Source organism: Heteronotia binoei, chromosome 1, assembly GCF_032191835.1.
Source record: "Heteronotia binoei isolate CCM8104 ecotype False Entrance Well chromosome 1, APGP_CSIRO_Hbin_v1, whole genome shotgun sequence".
Classification (NCBI taxonomy): domain Eukaryota; kingdom Metazoa; phylum Chordata; class Lepidosauria; order Squamata; family Gekkonidae; genus Heteronotia; species Heteronotia binoei.
This window is the reverse complement of record NC_083223.1, coordinates 203,763,529-203,789,588: the sequence shown is the minus strand read 5'-3', so window position 1 is coordinate 203,789,588 and position 26,060 is coordinate 203,763,529. Positions and strand designations below refer to the sequence as shown.

The 26,060-nt window shown below is 44.1% G+C and overlaps 1 protein-coding gene across 1 annotated transcript in view; it reads right to left on the bottom strand.

The window, feature by feature from the left end:
* USH2A (usherin) overlaps positions 1–26,060 on the bottom strand; it is a 1,244,521-nt gene that overhangs the window by 596,216 nt on the left and 622,245 nt on the right. The window contains exons 33-34 of the mRNA XM_060246775.1: positions 7,201–7,360; positions 5,295–5,466 (exon numbers count right to left, since the gene is read on the bottom strand). Of these exons, the coding sequence (XP_060102758.1) occupies positions 5,295–5,466; positions 7,201–7,360 (332 nt within the window). The remainder of the gene's footprint in view (positions 1–5,294; positions 5,467–7,200; positions 7,361–26,060) is intronic.

Here is a 26,060-nt window from a genome sequence, read left to right as displayed (position 1 = left end):
TTTCTTGAGAAAAGAAACCAAAGGATTCCCCAGACAGCGCAGCACTAAGAGTGGTGGGAACAGAGAGCTCAGAGTCCCCTGACGGACATGGCTGTGGTTTTGCTAAGAGGGGAAAATGGATTAGAGCAAAGCCTGTGAGTGATGTGTCTCTGCTATGTTTGCTAGGTCCTTGCCATGGGTGGGGAATCTCCTGCTCTTCCCAGAACCAGTTAGCTGGCCAGCAGGGAACTTATGGCAGGAAAAATAGACCTTGACCTGCATTGCTGGCAACATGGTGAAATCACTTCAAGCATCCAGCAGAAGGGATGTTACCAAATGTCTGGTGCCACAGGGATGCTTTAGTATTTGGGCAAAAACTCTATGACTCTGGGGTGTTGAACTCATTTGTTAGGAGGGCTGGATCTGATGTAAATGGGACTTTGTGGGGCCGAGCCATGCATGTCCTGAAATGTAATGCCAGATAGAGGAGATATAGACTTTATAAAAGACACAGGCAAACACAAAGATATTATTTTTTAACTTGAAATACGAACATGCTTAAAACTCTTGCAATATTTTGTCTAAAACAGAAAGGTAGGGGAATAGTGGGATTTTACAATGAGATTTTAAAAATAAAACAAGAAAAAGCACATGGATCACACAGCAGAAAACACAAAATATAAAATACTCTCCACTTGGAAAAACAAGAAATGGCAGGGCATTTCAAGCTTCTCCCCCTGCCCCGGTTTACTCAGATTAACAATGGTTTTGCAGTGTAATATCCCCCTTTGGTTGTTAAATTGAGTTCCTCTCCATTTAAACAAAGTTGAAAGGAAAACGTGGAGTGGATTTTCCAATCCGGTCTGCTCTGCCCATAGGCCTGAATGGGAAATCCATTCTGCATTTTCTTTGCAGCTTTGCTTTCTGCTTTAGCCTCTGCAAAAAGAAGGCAGAAGGATCTGGGAAAGTCAGCAGCCTTGGAGCTTCACAAGGTAAGAACAGGAGTGGTGAGGGGGAGAAGAGAGCCCCACAGGCCTGATTGAAGCCCTCAGGGAGGGGGGGTGGTTTGGCCCACAGGCTGCACATTTGACACCCCTGCTCTATAACAGACCCTCTCAAAATGAAGCCAATCCTTTTCTGTCTGCCAGTTCTACCCACTCCCAGATATCAGCTGTATTCCACTATGCCATATCCAGTGCTGTCCTGGTGGCATTTGCACTGTTTGGGGTTCATACTTTGATTGCATTCATTTTCTAATGCCTGCCACTACTGCCTGGCAATAGTGGCTATTGCCACATTTTCTCAGGTCTTTGAGGTTGGTATAAGCACCAAGAGGGCTGAGCATGCAAATGTTGTTTTAGACAGAGGATAACCATATTGGTGTGCAGTTGTACAGACAGATTTGCGTCCAGTAGCATCTAGAGAGCAATAAGGTTTCCAGGGTATATGCTTTTAAGAGTCAAAGTTCCCTTCCTCAAATTTCAAGTATCTGATGAAGAGAGTTTTGATTCTTAACAGCTTATACTCCTAAAATCATGTTGGTCTCTAAGGTACTAGTAGACTCGAATCCAGTTGTAAAAAGTGTTTTGCCTTTTGTGGGGGTTTTTTAAGTGGATAATGGCTATTCCTATTGACTTAATGGCATTCTGGATATTTGGACATTTGGAATTTTCTGAATTCTGAATTCAGAGCCTCCTTATTCTGAATCTGGCTAATGCACATCCCTAATGTACACAATACTGTACAATTTACCATACAGAAATATATAAAGGACAAATTCTATCAACATGGATCCCAAGTCATTCTTAATTAGTCTGAATGCCCTTGCTTTGGTGGGCTCTTGTCAGACCTTTATTGTTACTTAAAGGGTAGATGATCTTTGTTGTATAATGTGCTATAATATTTAGAGCATTCAAGAGCATGTTGAGCAAAATGAATGCATACTGAGTGTCTACACATAAATGTAAATGTATTCATAATCAAGAGCAGAATATTTTTCTATGGCATTTATCAAAGCATTTATCCTTATATAGGTATTACTATAAAATGATGAGAGTCTTTAAAACTAACAGGGACAATCTCATGTTTATATTCAAGATATTTTCAGTTGCACCATGAAACTTAAATTGTTCAGTAATCAAAAAAAGAAAAGAAAATGACTGAACAAAAAAATAGCAATGACATTTAAAAGACATTTTAAAGTGCTGTTAGTTTGCAATAAACACTCCTTTTCAGTAGTATTTTTATCAACATTTTTGTGAAGAATTCAGGAGAACTGAAATGACATGAAAAACCAGGTCCAGTTACCTACCAACATCTAAAGAGTTGAGGAGCATACATACTGCATGTGAATTTTCAGAAAGAATAACAATTACAGAGATGTTATATGAGAAGTGCTTTGAATCCTCTTAGTGTAAACGTTCATCCAAATTCCAATAAGGAGATGTATATCCTTCTGTGCATCTTCTGTGCTTCTGTGCACCTACCAATTGCTAAATGAAATGCTGCTGGCATAAATCAGCTGTGCATCTGAATGAACCACCCCATTCAATTCCTGCTGCAACTAATTACATGTGACTCTAGTTGAAATGGACAATCTAAATATGACTAGACTTATAGTCCCAAATCATCCCACATATTATCTGCTTCTGACTGCAGTCCTGAAGTTTTACACTGGGAACTATTCAGTTTTTTGTTGCAACCCTCCCAGAGATCTGTACCTGCATACAGGGGAACACACATAGAATCAGAGAATCACAGAGTTGGAAGGGACCTCTAGGGTCATCTAGTCCAACCCCCTACACAATGCAGGAAACTCACAAACACCTCCTCCTAAATTCACAGGATCTTCATTGCTGTCAGATGGCCATCTAGCCTCTGTTTAAAAACCTCCAAGGAAGGAGAGCCCACCACCTCCCGAGGAAGCCTCTTCCACTGAGGAATCGCTCTAACGGAAAGTTCTTCCTAAACTTGAGCCAGAAACTCTTTTGATTTAATTTCAACCCATTGGTTCTGGTCCTACCTTCTGGGGCCACAGAAAACAATTCCATACCATCCTCTATATGACAGCCCTTCAAGGACTTGAAGATGGTGATCATATCACCTCTTAGCCGCCTCCTCTCCAGGCTAAACATCCCCAGCTCCTTCAACCTTTCCTCATAGGACTTGGTCTCTAGACCCCTTACCATTGTCACCCTCCTCTGGACCCATTCCAGCTTGTCTATATCCTTTTTAAAATGTGGTGCCCAAAGCTGAACACAATACTCTAGGTGGGGTCTTACCAGAGCAGAGTAAAGTGATACCATCACATCACGTGATCTGGACACTATAGTTCTGTTGATACAGCCCAAAATTGCATTTGCCTTTTTAGCCACCGCATCATACTGCTGACTCATGTTCGGTGTATGATCCACTAAAACCCCTAGATCCTTTTTGCACATACTACTGCTGAGACAAGTCTTCCCCATCTTATAATCATGCATTGGATTTTTCCTACCTAAATGCAGAACTTTACATTTAACCCCGTTAAAATTCATTGTATTGTTATAGCCCAGTTTTCCAGCCTGTCAAGGTCATCCTGTATCCTGTTTCTGTCTTCTACTGCGTTTGCAACTCCTCCCAAATTAGTATCATCTGCAAATTTAATAAGCATTCCCTCTATTCCTTTATCCAAATCATTTATAAAGATGTTGAACAAAACAGGTCCCAGGACAGATCCTTGAGGCACTCCACTTGTCACTCCAAGAGGATGAGGAACCATTCACAAGCACTCTTTGGGTGTGATCAGTCAACCAGTTACAGATCAACCTAATGGTAACAGGATCCAAACCACATTTTACCAACTTGTCAACAAGGATAGTATGTGGAACCTTATCAAAAGCCGTATTGAAATCAAGATAAACTGTGCCTACAGCATTCCTCAGATCCAGCAAGGTAGTCAATTTCTCAAAAAAAGAGATCAAGTTAGTCTGACATGACTTGTTCTTGAGAAACCCATGCTGGCTCTTAGTAATCACATCCATTCTTTCTAAATGTTCCAGGACCGACTGTTTGATGATTTGTTCTAAAACTTTTCCGGGTATAGACGTCAAGCTGACGGGTCGGTAGTTACCCGGAACGTCTTTTTTCCCCTTCTTGAAGATGGGGACAACATTCGCCCTCCTCCAATCTTCCAGCACCTCTCCTGTTCTCCAAGAATTCTCAAAAAGAGGCTCATGCATTTTTACAGACACAAGAATAACTGGATCTCCCACAGAAGCACCTATTGCGAACAGTGTGTTTTGCTTCCCTAAATAATAAATTTGAGGATTTTGAGCTGAGAACAGCAGGGCCTTTGACACAAAATGTAGCTGACAGCCCCCCAGATCTATATCAAGTGTCCTCCCTTTAAAAAAAACCCTAGTATTTTCATGGATTCAAATGGGGGCTTGGACAGAATAGAGGGATCCAATTGACTAGATAGATCATTCCAAGGGAAATCTGGGAATTTCCAGATCACACTTTTATAAAGTAGCTTGTGGTACAGAGAAAGGAAATTGTTTTGACCTGACCCTCTATACCAGGGGTGGCCAATGGTAGCTCTCCAGATGCTTTTTGCCTACAACTTCCATCAGCCCCAGCCAGCATGGCCAATGGCTGAGGCTGATGGTAGTTGTAGGCAAAAACATCTGGAGAGCTACTGTTGGCCACCCCTGCTCTATACAGGTTACTCTACAACTTTATCCTAGCACTATGGGTTTAATTTTTAATTTTCAACTTCAATTGGAGCAAAATACTGAACTGTTCCAGCTTTCTTGGTTAGCGGTCTGTTGGAATACTACAATGCTGCTTCTTTATTTGTTTAATGAAGGTTTGTTGGATTTTGTTTTAATAACTGCTATAGTTGTAATTAGAGACTGGAAGCCACCTTGGCATCTGGTGCACAGAGTGTGGGGTGTGAATAAGTGCCCTCTCCCTGGAAGCCCAAGCAATGCCCAGGGACTTAGGTAGGTCTCTCCAACATGATTACAATGAGTAGATAGCTAAACATCATCCACTTGCCATCAGAGCCCATACGCCATGAACTAAGAAAGTCATTCCAGGTTCTGTGAATTTGGCAAAACTGAGAACTTTGACCATTTCTACATGTTTTTAAAATGTGTTTATCTCTCCTTATAAAAGTGTTGTAAGAAAATGTAGTGCTACGCACATTTTAATACATTTCACAATGATCAAAACAAAATATAAATACAATATTATGCACACAGTTCTTATCTTTTCAGCTGTCTCCCCACCACCACCGCCACTATCATCAACAACATCATTTTGCTACTTACTGCTAGTTTAATGAGGTATTCAGTAGCTGGGGAAAGGTGTCGTATAGTATAGTTTCTAGAAAGATCTGTACTGTTATAGATTAGACTCCAAATTGTAATATTTTCCTCTTTGCTAGCAATGTACAGACTGTAGCCTTGTAGAATCCCATTTAAGTCCTCTGGGTCTTTCCATCTGGAAATAAAAGCAACAAACTGTTATTTTTAAAAAGTAACTCACATAGTATAAGTAAAAAAACAGACAGGAACCTGTAGGTGAATATTTAAAGCATGAAATCCATCTCACTAAAACATCTAGGAGCAAGTAGTGAAAGTATACATGAATTTTCAAAAATCTCCTTAAATGTAATTTTTATTCTTGGGACCCAAATTATTGTGACAATATCTTCAAAGAAAAAGCTACATGCTGATGTTATCGCCAGCATATTTTTCCTGTGCCAAGCTTTGCACTGAAGCTATGGCCATATGTAGGTTATACTGATTGCATAAAGACAAAATGGAAATTAGGTTGGCAAGTGATAATCAAAGGTTCACAGAGCCACTAAACTAATCACTTCTATGCATTTAATCATAATAAATTTAATTTTATGTCACAAACTCTATCCCTGATTGAACTCACTAGGATTTTTGCATAACCAATACAATATTTGTGTCCTCTATATACATTGGAATTTGGCTTATGAGACAGCATTACTGGGATCAGTTATGAGGCACGGTCATCTTACAGATGAGACAAGGGGAGGAGATTCTCAAGACTCCCAGAGTGAACCCAGAATACAAAATAACCCCCTCCCCCTCATAGCAAAATTCCCACTGCAATTGGCAATGAACCACTAATACAACAGTAAGATCATTCCTAAAATATCAACAAAATACTGTTAGATCAAAAAAAAAATTAAAAATGAAAACCATGGGACAAAAGGTCATCTTCAGGAACAAATCTGTCAAAACAGAGGATGCATTCAAAAACATTAATAACATGCTTTGCAACTGGATTTTTACTGTGTAAGAATGACAAAATCCACTTGTAAATGGTTGCTGTGTGAAAGCACCTAGGGTTACACCAAAAATACAAAAACAAAAGAAAAGAAAACTGTTCCCTCTAGCCTAGGATCAAGAACCCTCAAACAGATGGACTGCTGTATACCAGTACCACTGATTACATAAATTTACAAGCCCAAATTTCTTTCTAATGGTATTGAACTGGAGCAGTACTGAAATGTAAAAAAGCCATGCTTTCTAAATGTACAATTCAGCAATCTATAGTCTGTATAAAGCTATTATACCTTCCATAATACACTTCAATAGGATTAAAGCCAAACCATCGGGTTGAATCCATTCCAAATATGACATTCCATTCACAGAAACAGTTCCATCAGCATGAGTCATCTGTAGCCAAGCTAAAGGCTATATCAGCAGAAAAGAAAAGTGACTGTCCTCAAGATAGGACCAGCCTCTGAAGGCTGCCAAGTTTTTTCTGCCCCTCTTGAGGAATGAGCTGTGTACTCTGCAAGGACTTATGTTCCCTTTTACAAGCTTTTTGATCACAATCTTTAAGCCACAAAAACTATGGTTAGCACATGCTTGTTTCTAAGAAAGATCAAAGCGAAGATCTCAGATTTTCTGCTGTGTTTAGTTCAATTCATTTGAAAACTAAGTGCCCTCAGTACAACATACACTACTACCTAGAAAACAGAAAAGGATTGGCTTCAATTTGAGAGGGTCTGTTATAAAATTCTGCAATATCCTGCTTTGTGCTCATCAGACTGACAAAGTGACAGTCCTGGGGAGCACCTCTTAGCATAATTTGCAAGCTGTCCCTGCTGGTGACGAAAGAGAAAAAATTATGCTGTTTGTCAAATCTGTTCTACCTTGGAACTATTGGAGAAAGAGAAAATCTGCACTTAACTGTATATAGATTGTTACAGAATCCAAAACTGTCAGGATTGGTGCCTCTACATGAGTTGGTGGCAGTTGTGCTGTAAGCAAGGTGACTTCTGAACTGTTTGTACAGCCAACAACTGTGCAAGCAGTGAGGAGAAATGGGTATGCCGTAAAAGCTCTTAAACCTACAAAAGAAAGAAAACCAGTGGTTACTTCATATAACATTTAATTTATCAACTTATCAATTTGCATTTAATAAGGAATTAAATTCAGAAACTCTGAAGCACTGAGGAACAGGCAGCATTGCCATGTTTCTGCATTTTTTTTCACACACACGCCCCTGTTAGAGTATTGCAAACACAGTTAACCATGGTTATTGATCTCATTTTGTTCTATGGATTTTCTCACAAAATGCAGTCATCAAAGTATAAGAGGATATGTGATACAACAAAAAGGCATATAATTCAAACTACATACGCATGCACACATACACACCCTGGCCAAATCTCTCTCTCTCTCTCTCTCTCTCTCTCTCTCTCTCGGCTTGGCTTCGCGAACGAAGATTTAAGAAGGGTGCAATAGTCCACGTTTGCTGCAGGCTCGCTGGTGGCTGACAAGACCAATGTGGGACAGGCAGGTCCGGCCACAGCGGCTGCAGGGAAAAGTCTGATTTAGGGTTGGTTCTGTAGCAGTGCGATTCTTCCTCAATCTCCTTTTGTCCTCAAGACCAGCTATGCGTGCGTTCTCAAAGGAAGAGACAGCCTGGTGGATGGTGTGCCTCCATGCTTTGCGATCTGAGGCTAGGTCAGACCACTGGTGATGGTTGATGTGACAGGTGCTAAGGGATTTCTTCAAGGAGTCCTTGTACCTCTTCTTTGGTGCCCCTCTATTTCGATGGCCGGTGGAGAGTTCGCCATACAGGGCAATCTTGGGAAGGCGGTGGTTTTCCATCCTAGAAATATGCCCTGCCCAGCGCAGCTGCGTCTTCAACAGCAGTGCCTCGATGCTGGTAACCTCCGCCCTCTTGAGGACTTCAGTGTTGGTCACAAAGTCACTCCAGTGGATGTTGAGGATGGTGCGAAGGCAGCGCTGATGAAAGCGCTCAAGGAGTCGCAGGTGATGACGGTATAAAACCCACGATTCGGAGCCGTAGATGAGGGTTGTCATCACAACCGCTTTGTAAACATTGATCTTTGTGCCTTTTTTCAGATGCTTGTTGCTCCACACTCTTTTGTGCAGTCGGCCAAATGCACGGTTTGCCTTTGCCAGCCTGTTGTCAATCTCCTTGTCGATCTTGGCATCTGAGGAGATGATGCACCCCAGGTAGCTGAACTGCTGGACTGTCTTCAGAACTGATTCACCCACAGTGATGCAGGGAGGGAGATAATCTTCCTGGGGTGCAGGCTGGTGGAGAACTTCTGTCTTCTTCAGACTAACTTCTAGGCCGAATAGCTTGGCAGCCTCTGCAAAGCAGGACGTCATATGCTGCAGAGCTGATACCGAGTGGGAGACGAGTGCAGCATCATCAGCAAACAGTAGCTCTCGGATGAGTTTTTCCATTGTCTTGGAGTGTGCCTTTAGTCGCCTCAGGTTGAACAGGCTGCCATCGGTGCGATAGCGGATGTATACACCATCGTCATCATCTAAATCTACTGCGGCTCTTTGAAGCATCATGCTAAAGAAGATCGTAAAGAGAGTTGGCGCGAGAACGCAGCCTTGCTTTACACCTGTGCCTATTGGGAAGGGCTCCGAGAGGTCGTTGCAGTGTCTGACTTGGCCTCGCTGGTCTTCGTGTAGCTGGATGATCATGCTGAGGAACCTTGGGGGACATCCTAAACGTTCCAAGATTTGCCACAGGCCTTTCCTGCTAACGGTATCGAAAGCTTTGGTAAGGTCGACAAAAGTCACATACAGAGCCTTGTTCTGTTCCCTGCATTTCTCTTGGAGCTGCCTGAGAACAAATACCATGTCGGTGGTGCTCCTGTTAGCTCTGAAGCCGCACTGGCTCTCTGGGAGGAGTTCTTCTGCAATGGTGGGCACCAGTCTGTTCAGGAGTATTCTGGCAAGGATTTTGCCTGCGATGGAGAGCAGGGTTATCCCCCGGTAGTTGGAGCAGTCTGACTTTTCCCCTTTGTTCTTGTATAGGGTGATGATGATTGCATCGCGAAAGTCCTGTGGTAATTTGCCTTGTTCCCAGCAGGTGACAAGTACTTTGTGAAGTGAGCTATGTAGTACTGTGCCCCCATGCTTCCAGATCTCTGGTGGAATTCCATCAACTCCCGCTGCCTTGCCACTTTTCAGTTGCTTGATGGCTTTAACAGTCTCTTCTAGGGCGGGGATCTCATCCAACTCTGTTTTCACCGGTTGAAGTGGGGTGAGGTGGATTGCTGAATCTTGAACTACGCGGTTGGCACTGAAGAGAACCTGAAAATACTCTGACCACCGGTTCAGTATGGATGCCTTGTCTGTGAGGAGCACTTGGCCGTCTGCACTTTGCAAGGGACTCTGAGCCTGATATGATGGACCATATACTGCCTTCAGGGCTTCATAGAACCCTCTTAAATCACCAGTGTCTGCACACAGCTGGGTTCTCTCAGCAAGCTTGGTCCACCACTCGTTCTAAATGTCTCGAAGCTTGCGCTGGAGGTTGCTACATGCAGCGCGAAAGGTTGCTTTTTTCCCAGGACAGGAGGGCTGAGCAAGATGTGCTTGGTAGGCAGATCTCTTTTTTGCCAGTAATTCTTGGATCTCTTGATTGTTCTCATCAAACCAGTCCTTGTTCTTCCTTGTGGAGAACCCGAGGACTTCTTCAGAGATCTGCAGGACGGTAGTTTTTAGGTGTTCACAGAGTGCTTCTGGAGAAGGGTCAGTGGGGCAACTGGGGTCCTCAATTCTTGACTGGAGTTTTGCCTGGAAGGCAGCTTTAACTTCGGCTGACTGGAGGCTGCCAACCTGAAACTTCCTCCGAGGGATACCTCCTCTCCTGGGTGTGGGTTTAAAGTGAAGACGGAGATTGCAGCGTACAAGACGATGATCCGTATGACATTCTGCGCTGGGCATTACTCGGGTGTGTAAGACATCTCGAAGGTCTCTCTGGCGCACCAGAATGTAGTCGATAAGGTGCCAGTGCTTGGACCGTGGGTGCATCCAGGTTGTCTTCAGACTGTTCTTCTGCTGGAAGATAGTGTTGGTGATGGTGAGCTGGTGCTCCATGCAGAATTCTAGCAGGAGGCGCCCGTTGTCATTGCAGTTGCCAATGCCGTGTTTGCCAAGTACTCCTTTCCAGGCTTCCGAGTCTTTACCTACTCTGGCATTGAAGTCGCCAAGGATGATCACCTTGTCCTCTGTAGGGGTCTTCCGTACGAGGTTGCGTAGATCAGCATAGAACTTGTTCTTTTCTGCAGGATCTGCTTGAAGGGTTGGGGCATACACACTGAAGAGTGTTGCATGCTGCTTGTTTTGAAGTGGGAGGCGCATGGACATGATGCGATCTGAGTGACCTGTTGGAAGGTTTTCGAGTTTGGAGGCAATGGAGTTCCTGACCATGAAGCCAACGCCAGAAAGGCGGCTCTCAGCCTTTGACTTACCCGACCAGTAGAGGTTATAGCCAGCACCGTGTTCTTGAAGACTACCTTCCTCAGGGAAACGGACCTCACTGAGAGCTGCTATGTCGATATTCAACCTGAGAAGTTCGTGGGCAACTAGAGCAGAGCGTCGTTCAGGGCGACCACTGCCTACTGTGTCAAGCATGGTTCTGATGTTCCAACACGCAAGCTTTAGTCTTTGCACACTTTGTGAGGCAGGTGCATGCCTTTTCTTTGTTGTTATTTTTCGACCGCAAGTAAGGATGCCCGTTGACCGCGGCTAGCCAACTGGGGTGGGGGAGACGAGCTTTGTTTAGGCCACCTTTTCTAGGCCCCTCTCCGTGTGGAGCAAGCAGTGCTGTCCCTAGATAAGGCTGCTTGGTCGTTCAGGGTGCTGCCGAAAAATGCTTTCGTCTCTGGGTTAGCATCAGGCGACCAATACCCTGAACCGCCTACATGCAGGATCGGGACTGCGGCTTCCAGTGGCACCTTCCACCTGCCGTTTCGCCCCTTGCCCATCGCTGCAGGACTTGATGCGTTGTGGGTTGTGTGTGTGGATATGCCCTTCAGGCCTGCGCAGAGGAATTTTTTAGGTGAAGCGCAGTGTGCGCAGTACTGGCTCCACCCTTTCACCTGGGGGTCATCTGCCATGGCCCAGTAAGCCAGGACGCCGGCAGCGAGTCCTCCAGGTGGTAGGTGTTACATTAACGAGCTCTATCTGCCCGGGTTTGATGTTAGAGTTTTCCTTCTCTTAGGCTGGCGAGGTTGGTGGGCCCAGCCTGCCCATCCGGTTATACCGCCGGACATTTGGTCGCACCATGACGTAGCAAACTCTGTGAAAACGGGGGGGACCAGTGAGAAGGTGTTGCTACGGATGCAGTAATGCAGGAGAGGCCATTGCAGTGACCATCTGCCAGGCATAGCCAGACAGTGACCACGCGGCGTTCACTACACCGGGAAGGAGAGGCTATGTATTGCGCATGCACTTTCCCTGGGGGGGGGTAGGATTCCCAGAGGGAGCCCACCCCCCACCCCACCCCACCTCAGCCATCTGGCACACACAGCCACCTGTTGCTCCAGTGCTAGTATCAGCATGGCCACCAAGGGCCAATTCAAGCCATTTGATGTTTCCAGTGAGGACTGGGACTCTTACATCTCAAGGTTCCTGTTCCACTTGACAGCAAATGAGATTACCGACACAGCTAAAGCCAACGCCACATTCCTGAGTGTCTGTGGGTGCTTCACCTTTAACATAGCGAGAGCCCTTGTTGCACCTGCAGAGGTGAACCAGGAGTCATTTGATTCCTTCAGGACCACTTCACACCGAGACCTTCCAGAATCGCCTGCTGCCATGCCTTCTACAAACATGACCAGGCACCAGGCAAATCGATTACTATTTGTCACAACATTGAGAAGGGCAGCATGGCTTTGTGAATTCTCCAACCTAGAGAAGGCCTTCTGTGATCATCTAGTCTGTGGCCTCCACAATGAGAAACTTCAATGGTGACTGTTCGCCAAAAGGGACTTAGATTTTAAAACAGCCATTGAAGAGGCTGTTGCCGCTGAAGCAGTCGATCAATCAAAGTGTGAGGTTCACCATTTGCAAAGCCCTACACTGGTGTACAAAACAGAGACTGTCCATAAAGAAAGCCTAACTGAAGAGTCGGATGATAACAAAGTTCATCACACACAGGCAATTTGGGTCAAGAACAAAGACTCATCCATGTCCACTGGGATGTCTTGTGCCAGCGGTGAGGGCTTCCATCTTTGGAGGAACTGTTGCTTCTGGGATGCCTGGTGCAGAGACTGTGGCAAAATGGAGCATATTGCACATGCCTGTTGGGGCATGAAGGTAAAAAAGGCGCACAACCAGCATCTCCAGTTTGGTGTAGTGGTTAAGTGCATGGACTCTTATCTGGAAGAACTGCATTTGATTCCCCACTTCTCCACTTGCAGCTGCTGGAATGGCCTTGGGTTAGCCACAGCTCTGGCAGAGGTTGTCCTTGAAAGGACAGCTGCTGTGAGAGCCCTCTCAGCCCCACCCACCTCACAGGGTGTCTGTTGTGGGGGGAGAAGATATAGGAGATTGTAAGCCACTCTGAGACTCTGATTCAGAGAGAAGGGTGGGGTATAAATCTGCAATTCTTCTTCTTCTTCTCATCTACAACCTCCCCACAAGAGGTGTGCCCAATCAGAGGAGTGCCACACAATCTTGCAGTGCTCCTGCCCACTTGACCATGCCCAAGGAACCACCATCCAAAGATTCAACTGCAACCACAGAAGAAAATCAAAGTGACAGTCTGCATTGAGGGGGTGCCCTGTGAGATGGAAGTAGACTCCAGCCCCGCACTCTCCATCATCAAGGATAGCGTCAAGGATAGCGTTATAATATGTTTTAGTTAATTGTTTTAATCAGGTTTTTAAGGTTAATTAATGTTTAATTTAATGTTTCTAATGTGACTGTTTTATTGTTGGTGCACCATTGGTCACCGTATTGTTAGCCGCCCTGAGCCTGCTTCGGCAGGGGAGGGCGGGGTACAAATAAAATTTATTATTATTATTATTATTATTATTATTATTATTATTATTATTATTATTATTATTATTATTATTATTATTATTATTATCATCTCCAGGGATACGTTTAGCAGAATCTGCCCCCAGGAGCCAGATTGCCACCTGGAACCATGCAGGGTCCACCTCACAGACTTCCAATGTCGGTGCATTCCAGTCACTGGCATTGGTTCCTTCAGTGTTTGCTATAGAGACTTTTGGGGCCCTTTGAACCTGATTGTTGCTGAGGGCTGCCTTGCAAGCCTACTAGGACTTGACTGATTTGAGGTGTTGGGCATCCATGTCATGGGTTTCCAACAAATCAGCCAGTCTGCATTTGACTCTGTGCCAAATTTGCAGACATCTTCGACAGGTCTTTGGGACATTATACAGGGCCACCAGTGTCATTCAACCTCGATCCAACAATGTTGCCAGTGTGACTCAAAGTTCACAGAGTACCATTCGCTCTGAAGCCAAAAATTGAGGCCAAGCTTGATCGCCTGATAGCTCAAGGAATCTTGGAACTGGTGTCCCATGCATGGTGGGAAACCCCAGTTGTCACACCTATCAAGCCAAATGGGGCCATCCGTATCTGTGCAGATTATAAGTGTACCATCAACAAGGCACTTCAACAACACACCTATCCAGTTCCAGTCATAAGCCATCTACTACCGTCATTAACTGGAGGAAAGTTCTTCGTCAAGATTGACCGAGCACAAGCATACCAGCAACTGCCCGTAAATGAAACCATAGCGGAAGCAGGAACCATCATCACCCATCATGGCTCCTTCAAGGTAAAACATCTACAGTTCAGGATGAGCGTGGCTCTGGGCAAATTTCAAGGACTTATGGAAGGACCGCTGAGGGAATACCAAGAGTTATTCCCTGCTTTGATGACATCTTAATTTTGGGAAACTTTGCAGCTGAACTGACAGAACGCCTCTGAGGGGTCCTGAGAATTACAAAAGGCCAACCTGAAAGTGCAACATGAGAAGTGCCATTTCAGCATCCCACATGTTGAATTCCTGGGGTTCCTAATTGATGCAGCCAGCATCCATCTTACAACAGCCAAGGTGAGGGCAATTTGCAGCACATCTTCACCAACTTCCAAGAAGGAGCTCCAGTCATTCCTTGGCCTCCTTAATTTCTACCACTCCTTTTTGCCACACAAAGCCTCTATGGCTGAATGGCTGCACCGGCTTCAAGAGATGGGGCCTGAGGGAAAAAACGAGCATTCTCCACAAAGACCTACTTTCGTCAGACTATGTGCTCATCCACTACGATGAAAGGAAACCACTTGTCCTAGCATGTGATGCTTCACTGTATGGTATCGGAGCTATCCTGAGCCACAGACTGTTGGATGGGTGGGAAGTTCCTATTGCATACTAGTCAAGAACTCTGTCATGTGCTGAGCGCAATTATGCAGATATAGACAAGGAGGCTCTGGCTGTCATGGCCAGCGTTAAAAAATTCCATGACTATATCTATGGCTGCCACTTTGACATAGTCACTGATCATAAGCCTCTGCTCTATCACTGCCACCCTAACTGAGCACAAACTAACTATGAGCAATTAGATAATGTCTTAAGGACCACTGATGGATAGACCAACTAAGACATCAATTGAAATTAAATCGGCCCAATGAAGAAGTTGTGAACCATATAGAAGTTGTGATTAGCACCATAATGATCTATTTATGGTTTTAGTTTTGTACTACAAACCCTACATGATAGTTTTGTACTGTTAGCAATTTTAATGTAACTTTTTAGTTGTTGTTAGCCACCCTGAGTCTGCTTGCGGAGAGGGTGGGATACAAATTTAAAGTAAATAAATAAATATTAGGACTTTTTGCAGAAGACCAGCATACTCCACAGATCCTCTCTCTATGGATGATGCTCTGGTCCATCTTCCTTTCCGCCTATGACAACTTGTTCTGCCACCAACCAGGCAAGGCACTGGGCCATGCTGATGCCCTCAGCTATGTTGGCCCAACACTATTGTATCGGACAATAGAATATCTTCACATTAGCAGAGCTCTGGTGTTTCACGGACAGTAATGGTATTCACCACATGACTGCTGCACCATTCCATCCCTGCACAAATGGACAAGTGGAAAGAACGGTGGTCACTGCTTAAGACACTCTGAAAAAAGTGGTGTGCAGAGACTGGCATCTGCAGCTGGCTGACTTTTTACTCCAGCAGCACATCATGCCACACACAGCCACCGGTCAGAGCCCAGCAGAATTGTTCATGGGTCAACAGCTCAGGACACTCTTAAACAGGCTTCACCTGGACCTATTGTCAGACCAGCTGCCACAAAGTGAAGCCTAGGATGTCCCCTGGACATTCCAACCAGCAGATGCCATGTATGCCCAGAACTATGGGGATGGTCCAGCATGGGTTCTGGCTACCGCCATCAAAGCCACCAAAGTCATTAAAGCCACTGGTCTCATATCACATTGGTTCCAGATGTCTGCCCTCCTGTGCCAGCAGAGCCTGCTTCATCTGAAGACAATGCAGAGCAAAGCTGTCAGCAGGCTGGAGGGACCAGTTCAGACTCTGTCCCTTCCAACGGGATGACAACTGCAGTGGAGCAGGCAGCTACTTCAGAGCTCCGGAACTACCAGCGAGTGAGAGGTCACCCCTGCTACTTAAAATACTATGTCTGCTCTTGAGCACCCTTGACTTAGGGGGGAGCGGTGTTGTGTATTGGTTGTTTTAACTGCTGATGTGTTATGTCTATTAGTTGACTTTGAAGCATAGTTCATTGCCCTCCAAGACCCTGATGCTTACATTCCAATTGGCTGCTGGGGGAGGGAAGGAAGAAAAGCTGAAGGGATGGTGGTGCATAACATTAGTTCATCTGGTGAGTGCAGTGACTAAGCAAAGAGAGGAAGTAGGAAAAGGGGAAAGACTATGAGGCTTCCAGGAAAGGGAAAGAGGGCATAATGAGGGAGGGGAAAATTAGCTGTCCCCTGCAAGTCTCTGTGGATCTGCCACATTTTGGAAGCATTATTTTTGCTAGGGGAAATGTGCTGCATATTTTAAAGTATTTCACCATTTATTTTAGAAGTTAAATTTTAGCCCTCACCTTGTACTGATCAGCCCAAGTTTTACCTTTTTTGTTGGATGTAGAGAAGCATTTTCCAATAAACACCTAAGTAAATCACATGAAAAGCCAAATATTTTCTTTGCTTTTTGACCTAGTCCTGAAGACACTCAGATCAAAAGCCTCCTAAAGCTGTTTGCTTATTAAGGCATGAGGAAACCAGGCAATCCCTAAGCTGTCAGTTAACAGGGGATTATTCATAAAGGACATATACCTTAGGAACATGGGAGCTGTGCAATTCCAGAGGTTGTCCATTGAAGCTCCAGGAAGATCCCCAACCTGACTAAGCGAAGACATAGGCAGAGTCCCTTTTGTATTAGCTTTGTTATTTTCTCATCCACCCACATGATCTTGGCTGGAGCTAGAGCTTTTATCAGTCAAATGAACTACTGAGAAAGCTCACAGAGAGTGTATGTGGAGACTTTACCCTATTTGTAATTAATATTCTCTACAAAGCAGACTGGGCAGGCGGGTTGGCAAGAGACCAACACCTCAACACCTCTGTTCCCTTTCCAACACCTCAAATGCCCTTTCTGTTAGGTCAGAAGTTGGGAAATGTGATCCCAGAATGCCTGAGCCCCCTTCCATACTGTTATTGGCCTTAAAAGGAGGGAAAGGCAGTCCCCTTCTCTTCATCAGTCTTTTTCTCACTTCCAACACTAACAGCTGGGGGTAGGAGAAGCTTTTGATTAACAAAGCCACATAGAGAAGGAAAGACTATCTTTCCTTCAACACTGAAAACCAGATAAAGATTGAGAAAGATTGAGAAATGATTGAGAATGAAACTTTCATGTAGTCATTGTTGAGATTTTGAGGAATCCCTGGGTAACTGACCCTATTTCCCTCTTTTTTCAGGCCTTTGCCACTTGGAGGCTGGCTGACTTATGTACTGAGAGTGATAAGGAAGGTTCTGAGCAGGCCGGAACCTATATGGTTTTGTAAATGTTTGTTGAGGAGAACACCTAGGAAAATACCTTGTCTTAGTTTGGGTCTGCTGCTGAGCCATGAGGCTCATGATTTTAGCTGTAAATTTATTTTTATTGATCTTCTCTAGAATGGTATTGGTATTGGTTTCCTCACTAAATAAAGCTTTGCTTTAAAATGGAAGGTCTTCCGCACATGATCTCACATCAATTGGAAGAGCAGACACTCTTAGCCAAGATGTCTGAGTACAATGGCCGAACCCATAGATCAAGCACAGACATCAGCAATATGATATGAGGCGTTAAGCTATTGCTTATCTACTTTGTCCCCTTAGATTGAATAGATTTTGCCTGGGATCAGGCAAAAAAACATAACAAAATCAAATTTTCAAAACCATTAAAATCAACCCTAAGCACACATCATTAAAGCAATTTTAAAAAGAGTTAACCTATCTACAAAACAGCAATTTAAAGATTGGTTAGGAAGGAGAGATCATTGAGGGAATGCAAAAAAAAAGTCTACACTTGCTTGGGGCAGATAATATCCCTGGGGAGACTTCCAGGCCTACATTATTATTTCTGTGTTAGGGGATCCAGGGTAATAGCATCTGCCTTCTACTTTTCACACACACTCACATCCTGGCCCCAGCAAAGCCACCAGGGCCAGCAAAAAGCCTCAGAAACTGAGAAAGAAAAGGGCTGGCTTCATCTTGTTCCTCCTTTTCTTAAGATTTCTCTGCCTAGAGAGAACCTGAAGCCTTCTCCCTGCCCTGCTGTTTGGCTTCTTAATGGGCAATGTATATATGAGTGCAAGCCCAGCAGCCGACTTTGTCCTCCTCACACTGGTCCCTATGTTGTTTGATGTCCTCGCTGGTCTGGCCAGTCCACAATGGCCAGCTGTAGCTTCTTAAAGGGGTTGCTTGGTAAAGTGATGGTGCTGTACTTCTTCTAGTTGATTAGTGGCAGCCTGCAGGGAGCCAGGACAGCTGTTGTAGCAACAACCTAAAGGCCAGAGCCAGTGGCATGTTTACCCAGTTGCTGCCAGTGTGAGTGTGTGGGTAGCATAGCTGCCAAGAGAAGGTCCAGTCTCAGACAATGCTTTAATTGGAAAGCTAATACATATAATGAAAATTTTCTATTTTGTTATATGGATATTAACATTGCAAGATACAAGAACTTCTATTTCTGTAATTGTTTAAAACAGAACATAAAATCAAAAGCTGATGTGAAAATACTGCTAGATTCTGGAGAAAGGAGAAAGAAAAAAAAAATGTAGTGGAATTGTCTCCATTCTAATACCAGCCATCTGTCACAGTGATCTGGAGTCTCTTCAGACTCAACACTGTTCCTTATCCCCAACCTGCAATATACAACTTGCTTTTAATGTTTTTTTTTCTCTGACAGATTTCCCTCTGTCTTTTTATCCTACTACCTTTCACTGCACAAGTTAGTTTACAAGTTAATATGGGTGTGTGGGTGTGGTCATGCACATCTCTTCACATGAGATAGTACCATGAAGAGGTTTTATCATGTTTTTCAATTGTACAGAAGTAGCCCTCACCAAATAGAGAGAAAAAGATTATGCTGGCCAGCATAAGAACCTAGAAGGCCTTTCTAGAAGCTACAGAAACCACACATCAGAATCTAACCTGCATTAGTTACTTGCCACATTTGATCTGATTTGTACTTCTTGTCTGAAATTGACCTATTCAAGTGCTTCACAATGGATCAATTACTTCAAGAAACACAGGAAGGGATATAAATCTAAATCCTGGACATCCCCTAAAAGTCTAAGGTTACTGTTTGCCAAACTTTCTGATTACAGCATCTTGTTATCCATTTGTTTGATTGGATTATTTGCATAAGAGCAAATAGAGGTAGTCATGGACATGAAAAAACATCACTCTAAGAGCCATTAGAAATGGATCCACAAGAATTATCTAGAGATGTGTTACAAGGAAATGAATCCCAATATATGGAAACCTCACCAATTAATGTCAAGCATACAATAATTTACAATACAGAATAATGAATTATATGCTATTTTACAATTGATTTCATGCTGTTGTTAAAGGAATTTCATTGATCTCAATTTACAAAATGAACCAATAGCAATGAATGATTTTCATTTAACTCCTCACAGAAATTGAACATTTTATCACATTATTACTAACACCCACTATTAGTAAACTAAAATCCATTAACTGCTTTTTTTAATTTCAAAAACACTGTATGTCTCATTGACACAACAATGCATGCAGCTTACAGTTATTTAATGTAATGTACAGCCATTTAATGTATGTGATTGTTGCTCTACAGTTCTGAAAGACTTTTCCTTACACTTTCTTTGCCAATTTATTATTATATGTCTCCATCTGCTTACAGGTCTGCTTAAGTATGGCAGTTGTTCCTTTCATTAGTTTGAGGGATGCTGGTTGTATGCAAACAGAATTAAGAAGACATGGCAATTAATGACTTCTTTGGGGGGGGGGGGAGGACGGGATATAAGCCAGAGAAATAATGATGGTTGCAATCTCAAAGGCAGGAATTAACTCTAAATCAAGAAAAAGCAGTGCTGTTCCTTTAATAGGCAAGTATGTGGCTTTCTCAGGTGAGCAACAGAAAATATGAACATTATATATTACTATTAGTAGTAGCAACTGAAATGATTTGATGCATGTAGATAACATGACATTACTGGCAGAAAACAGTAAAAACCTGAAACAACTCCTGATGAAGGTTAAAACAGAAAATGCCAAAGCAATATTGCAGCTGAACATCAAGAAGACAAAAGTAATGACTACTGAGGAATTGTAAAACTTTAAGGCTGATGGTAAAGAAATTGAAATTGTTCAAGATAACAAGGTTGCACTTACTGATACTGAAACCTTTATTAGGCATTTGTTCATAGGAATCCAGGTAGTAGGAAGTAGGAGGCAATACAATTATATAATAAAAAATGCCATTTAAAACTATAAATATCTAAATTTGGGATAAAATCAAGGATAGACTAAAAAAATACTTCATTTCTCCTCTATGCCAATACTTCATTTCTCCTCTATGCCAATACACCCATCCAACTCAATTTGATTATTGCCCAACAGTGAAAATAGACAAGAAAATAATAATATTCATTGAGTAAGGACGTATTTGTTTAAAGTTAAAACAACACAGATCTTACTTCCAACTTTGCTGAGAATTCTCAGCCTCAGTTAGTAGCAATACTGGGGGAGGAGGAAATAAAATGAAATGGATAACATGGGATGGAATTGGAAGAGTGAAACGGGAGAGGGAGGAACAAGTAAAGCAAGGAGGAGGACGAGGAGGAGGGTGAATGAAGAAAGAGTGTATCAGAAAGGTGGGGAGGAAACACTGGCTGCCATGGGAAGAGATAAGGAGGTGAAGAGGAGAGAGGGGGATGGCTCTAAGGACTACTAGGGAAATACGGTGTGGGGGGGGAAGGAGCAATGAGGTCTCCTCATAGGTACCCTACCTTTTCTAGTATAAAACAAGGACTAAACCTGTGGGGCTGCATATCATTGTAGTAGATTTGGTTATTAAAATTTATTAACCACTCTCCCACAGGAAAACTCTACTCAACACTAATTGCAAGAAAAAAAAATAATAAATCACACAAGGACAACACATGAAGCCAACCAACAAGCAATGTTGTTGGTTGCACTTACCTGTAACTCTTATCACATTTTATACAACAATGTTATATCAATTTTATCTTTGGTTTGTAATGGCCTATGATTAAGTACAAATAAATGCTATCACTACCTGTAACTGTTGTTCATCGAGTGATCTTCTGTGCAGGCACACATGGGACTGTGATTGTGCATGTATGCAACAGAGACCTCTTTTCTAAAGCTCCCTAGAATGTTCAGATTGTTTAGCTTCTTTCCCCCATCAGTGGGTTCCTTCCTACCAGGCCAACATGTGATGGGGTGGTCTGAATGTTCCTGAAGGACCTCAAAATCATGAGGATCCCACAGCAGGGAAAGGATAGAGGAATGTGTGCCTGCACAAAAGACCACTCAATGAAACAACAGTAATAGGTAAGTGCAACCTTGTTCTTATCTTCGTAGCTTCTGTGCAGTCCCACATGGGAGAATAACAAGCTGACATACAGGTAGGAGTGGGCTCATCAGTGAAATAAAGACTGAAGAACCACTCTCCCCAGAGCTACCTCCCATCTGGAACCATCATCTATTGCATAATGTTTGATAGATGTCAATGGGGATAACGAGGTAGCTGCTTTGCAGATGCTGTCCAAGGGAATGTCACTGAAGAAGGCAGCAGAGGAAGTTTAAGACCCTGCTGGTGAACAGAACTGGGGGCATTTAGCATTTGACAAAAGGGCAAACATGTCCACCTGAGATTGTCCCCAGTGGCGGAACACAGAAAGTAGGTAATCATTCTTGAAAGACCATTCACGTGTAGACAGGCCACATCTTCAGAGGGCATCCACTTCACTGGTGATGTGGATAGCCTTCAAGGAGATGGCATATTGGATGGCCCAGTGCCAAAGAAGAGAAGCTTCTGAACAGAGGGAGAGAATACCAGTACCTCCTTGATTGTTTATGCAGAACTTTGTTGTGGTGTTGTCTGTGGCTATTAGCACCCTTTTGCCAGAAACTAGGGCTGTAAAAGAAACCAAAGCATAAATCTGGAGTACTGTGTTCAGTTTTGGGCACCACATTTTCAGAAGGATATAGACAAGCTGGAACAGGTCCAGAGGAGGGCAATGAAGATGGTGAGGGGTCTGGAGACCAAGTCCTATGAGGAAAGGTTGAAGGAGCTGGAGATGTTTAGCCTGGGGAGGAGGCAGCTGAGAGGTGATATGATCACCATCTTCAAGTACCTGAAGGGCTGTCATATAGAGGATGGTGTGGAATTGTTTTCTGTGGCCCTGGAAGGTAGAACCAGAACCAATGGGTTGAAATTAAATCAAAATAGTTTCCGGCTCAACATTAGGAAGAACTTCCTGACCGTTAGAGCAATTCCTCAGTGGAACAGGCTTTCTCAGGAGGTGGTGGGCTCTCCTTCCTTGGAGGTTTTTAAACAGAGGTTAGATGACCATCTGACAGCAATGAAGATCCTGTGAATTTAGCAGGAGGTGTTTGTGAGTTTCCTGCATTGTGCAGGGGGTTGGAATAGATGACCCTAGAGGCCCCTTCCAACTCTATGATTCTATGACTACCCTGAACTCTAAAATATTAATACGCATGGCCATTTAGAAGGAGACCAATGCACATTGGCCCTGTGTGAGTCACAGTGTGCACCCCAGCCCAAAAGGGATGCATACATAAAAAACAGACTTAATAGACTGAAATCTATTGGAGACAAACCTCTGAACCACTGCTTGCATGGAGGCTGCCCTATTCTGTGAGAAAAAAGCCTTGCCACTGTCAAAATCCAGGAGGGGCCCAATGAAAAGATGAACTGAGTTGGATATAGAATAGATTTGTCCCAATTGATCTGGAGACCCAGAGAAGTTAGGTTGGTAGATAGGGAAATAAAATCAGCTAGAAGATTGGGGAAGAGTGCAATAAAAAGCCAGTCATCCAAAAGGGGCAGGCAGTGCAGCCCCTTAAATGTAGGTAAAAGACGACTGCAGACATGAATTTGGTAAACACTCTGGGAGCAGTGGCCAAGCCAAAGGGAAGGCCAGCGTACTGGTAGCAGACCTGACCATACTGGAAATAAAGAAACTTCCTAGATCTGGAATGTATGGTAATATGGTAGTAGGAATCTTTAAGAACAATAATGGCAAACCAATTGTGGGAGCTGTGACGGAACCGGCCCGATTCTGCCTTCAGACCCGGTCCCGTCAGCTCCCTATTGAGTCGCCAACTCCTGGAGGGAGCTATTTCTCCTCCTGCCCCTTGGGCTCGCTGCCACCACCTGCTCAGTCTAGGGGTTCAGATTGAGAGGAACAGGACTCCCAATCCCCCTCTCCAGCTATGAGGCCAGGCCTCAAGGTCCTCTGCCACCCTGTACTTGGGTTTCACAGAGACCTCAGCACTTCTTTGGGGCACCCCTGGAGGATTGGCACCTTATCCAACTGCATGCCTTCCCCCTTGCCCAGGGCCCCCTTTATAAAACAGCGTGGTCTAAAGCGGTTGGGGATCTATGTGGTACAGAGTTTGACTGCCAGCATTTAAAACAGAAAAAAAATATTTATTTACAAGAGAAAAAGAAAGGGAAAGAAAAACAAAACAAAAACAGTTGCATTTAAAAAGTTAGCACAGCACCCGCACAGCACACAGCATAACAAAGAAAAGTTGATTATAAACGCATCCTGCTGGCCCTGATCTAAACATGCCCTGCCCTTTTGGATGACTTACTTTGTCTTACTGCCTGGAGGCCTCATTCTCTTTTGAATAGGCCGCATGCACAGGCAGGAGCTCCCCCACTGGCAACCTCTTCCTTCGAGCTGCAGCTGAGAACTGAAAAACTCTTCCTCCTAACTCACATGCAGAGAACAAAAGAACTTCCTGCCTCTCTAGGAGACTTTCCCCCCTAGAGTTGTTGGTTTGGCTCTGGAAGGGAGGGGGGGGAAAGGAGGGGAAGGCTAGGCCCAAGCCTGCTTGGCAGTTTAGCAATCCCTCCCAATGAAGCACCAACATGGATTAAAATGGCGTTTCTCCACAGGAGCTAATCAAGTCTATGACATGACATGGTCATGCAAAATTGAAGAACCACAAGGAACTTATTAAGGACCCTTAGGTCATAGATAGGACATTTCTCACCATCTTTCTTATCAACTAGGAAATATCAAGAATAAAAACCAGTTTTGGTTTCATGCAGTGCAGCAGGCTCAATGGCCCCTTTATTCAAAAGTTGGAGCACCTCCTGATGTAATTCTGGGGAAGGTATAGATGGTGATGGAGAGGAATTAGGGAGACAACCAATGGGTGAAACACAAAATTGAAGGAAACCGGTAGAGACTGGAGGGATAGTCAGGATTGAGGTTTATCCTTTCCAGAAGCCTCACAAGAAGAAACAGGACCCTGCTAAGAGTGGGCATGACCCTGTTGCTGCTTGCCATGAAGGTATTATTTATTTATTACTTTAGATTTCTATCCCACCCTCTCTGCAAGTGGACTTAGGGTGGCTAAGAGTCAGTTCAAACATCTATAATTACAATTTAAAACCAATAAAATATAATTACATTTAAAACATTTTATGGTGCTGTACAACTCTGATATAGGTGGGATCTTTCTTTTCTGACAGTGATCCTATAATGATCATAACTCCTCAGTGGTGTAGGGTGGCAGTCCTCTCCCAGTTACGTGTTGAAGCCCTGTTGAAATAATTCAGTTTTGCAGGCCCTGCAGGGCCCTTATGGCCTCTGGTGCTTCCTTTGGTCCAGGGGTGGACAATATTTGTGTCCCTGAATGCAGTGCTCTCTAGGGAACATGTGGAGAAAGGCGATCCCATAGATAAGCAGGCCCCCGACCATAAAGGGCTTTAAAGGTCAATACCAACACAATAGGTAGCCAGTGCAGCTCTTTCAGCACTGGCCAAATGTGCTCCCATCAAGGTAGCCCCATTAACAGCTGTGCTGCAGTGTTCTGCACTAGCTGTAGTTTCTGAGTCAGGGTCAAGGGTAGCCCCATGTAGAGAGCATTACAGTGATCTATTCTCGAGGTGTCCGTAGCATGGATCACCATGCTTCAGGAAAGGGGCTAGCTGCTTTACCCGCCAAAGATGAAAAAAGGCGGATTTGGTAGTGGCTGCTACCTGGGCGTCCATTGACAAAGAGGACTCCAGGAGCACTCCCAAGCTCTTGACCTTAGGGGCTGGTATTAGTGACACCCCATCAAGAGCTGGCAAAGGGATCTCTCTTCCTGGGTCACCCCGGCTCAGATAGAGAACCTCCGTCTTCATCGGATTCAGCTTCAATCGACTCAGCCTGAGCCAAGATGCTATGGCTTGAAGAGCCAGGTCTAGGTTTTCTGGGGTACAGTCGGACTGGTTACCCATCAATAGATAGAGCTGGGTCATCTGCATATTGGTGACATCCCAGCCCATACCTCCTGACAATCTGGGCAAGTGGGCACATATAGATGTTAAATAGCATTGGGGACAGAACTGCACCCTGTGGCACCCCACATATAAGTGGGTGCCTTTGGGATTATTCTTCCCCTATCATCACTCTTTTTCTCCGACCTTTGAGAAAAGAGGCCATCCATTGCAAGGCAGATCCCTGAATCCCCACATTGGGGAGGCAGCTAGACAGTAGCTGATGATCAACCATATCAAATGTGGCTGACAGATCTAATAGAAGAAGCACCACTGAGCCGCCCCGATCCAGATGTTGCATGAGGTCATCTATGAGGGAGATCAGAACCGTCTGCATCCTGTGACCTGGTCAAAAGCTGGACTGGAGTGGATCCAGTGTGAAAGTGTCATCCATGAATCCCTGTAGCTGAATCGCCACCACCTGCTCTACAACCTTACCCAAAAAGAGAAGGTTCAACACCAGCCGATAGTTTGCCAATACGGCTGGGTCTACAGATGGTTTTTTCAAGAGGGGATGGACCACAGCCTCTTTAAGTGGTGTGGGAAAGATTCCTTCTAAGAGGAATCTGTTGACAATAGCCTGCAGTGGCTCATGTAGCACCGCCTGGTTAGCTTTTATAAGCCAGGATGGGCACAGGTTCAACCCACAGGTAGTAGTGTGTATAGCAAAAAGGATCCTGTT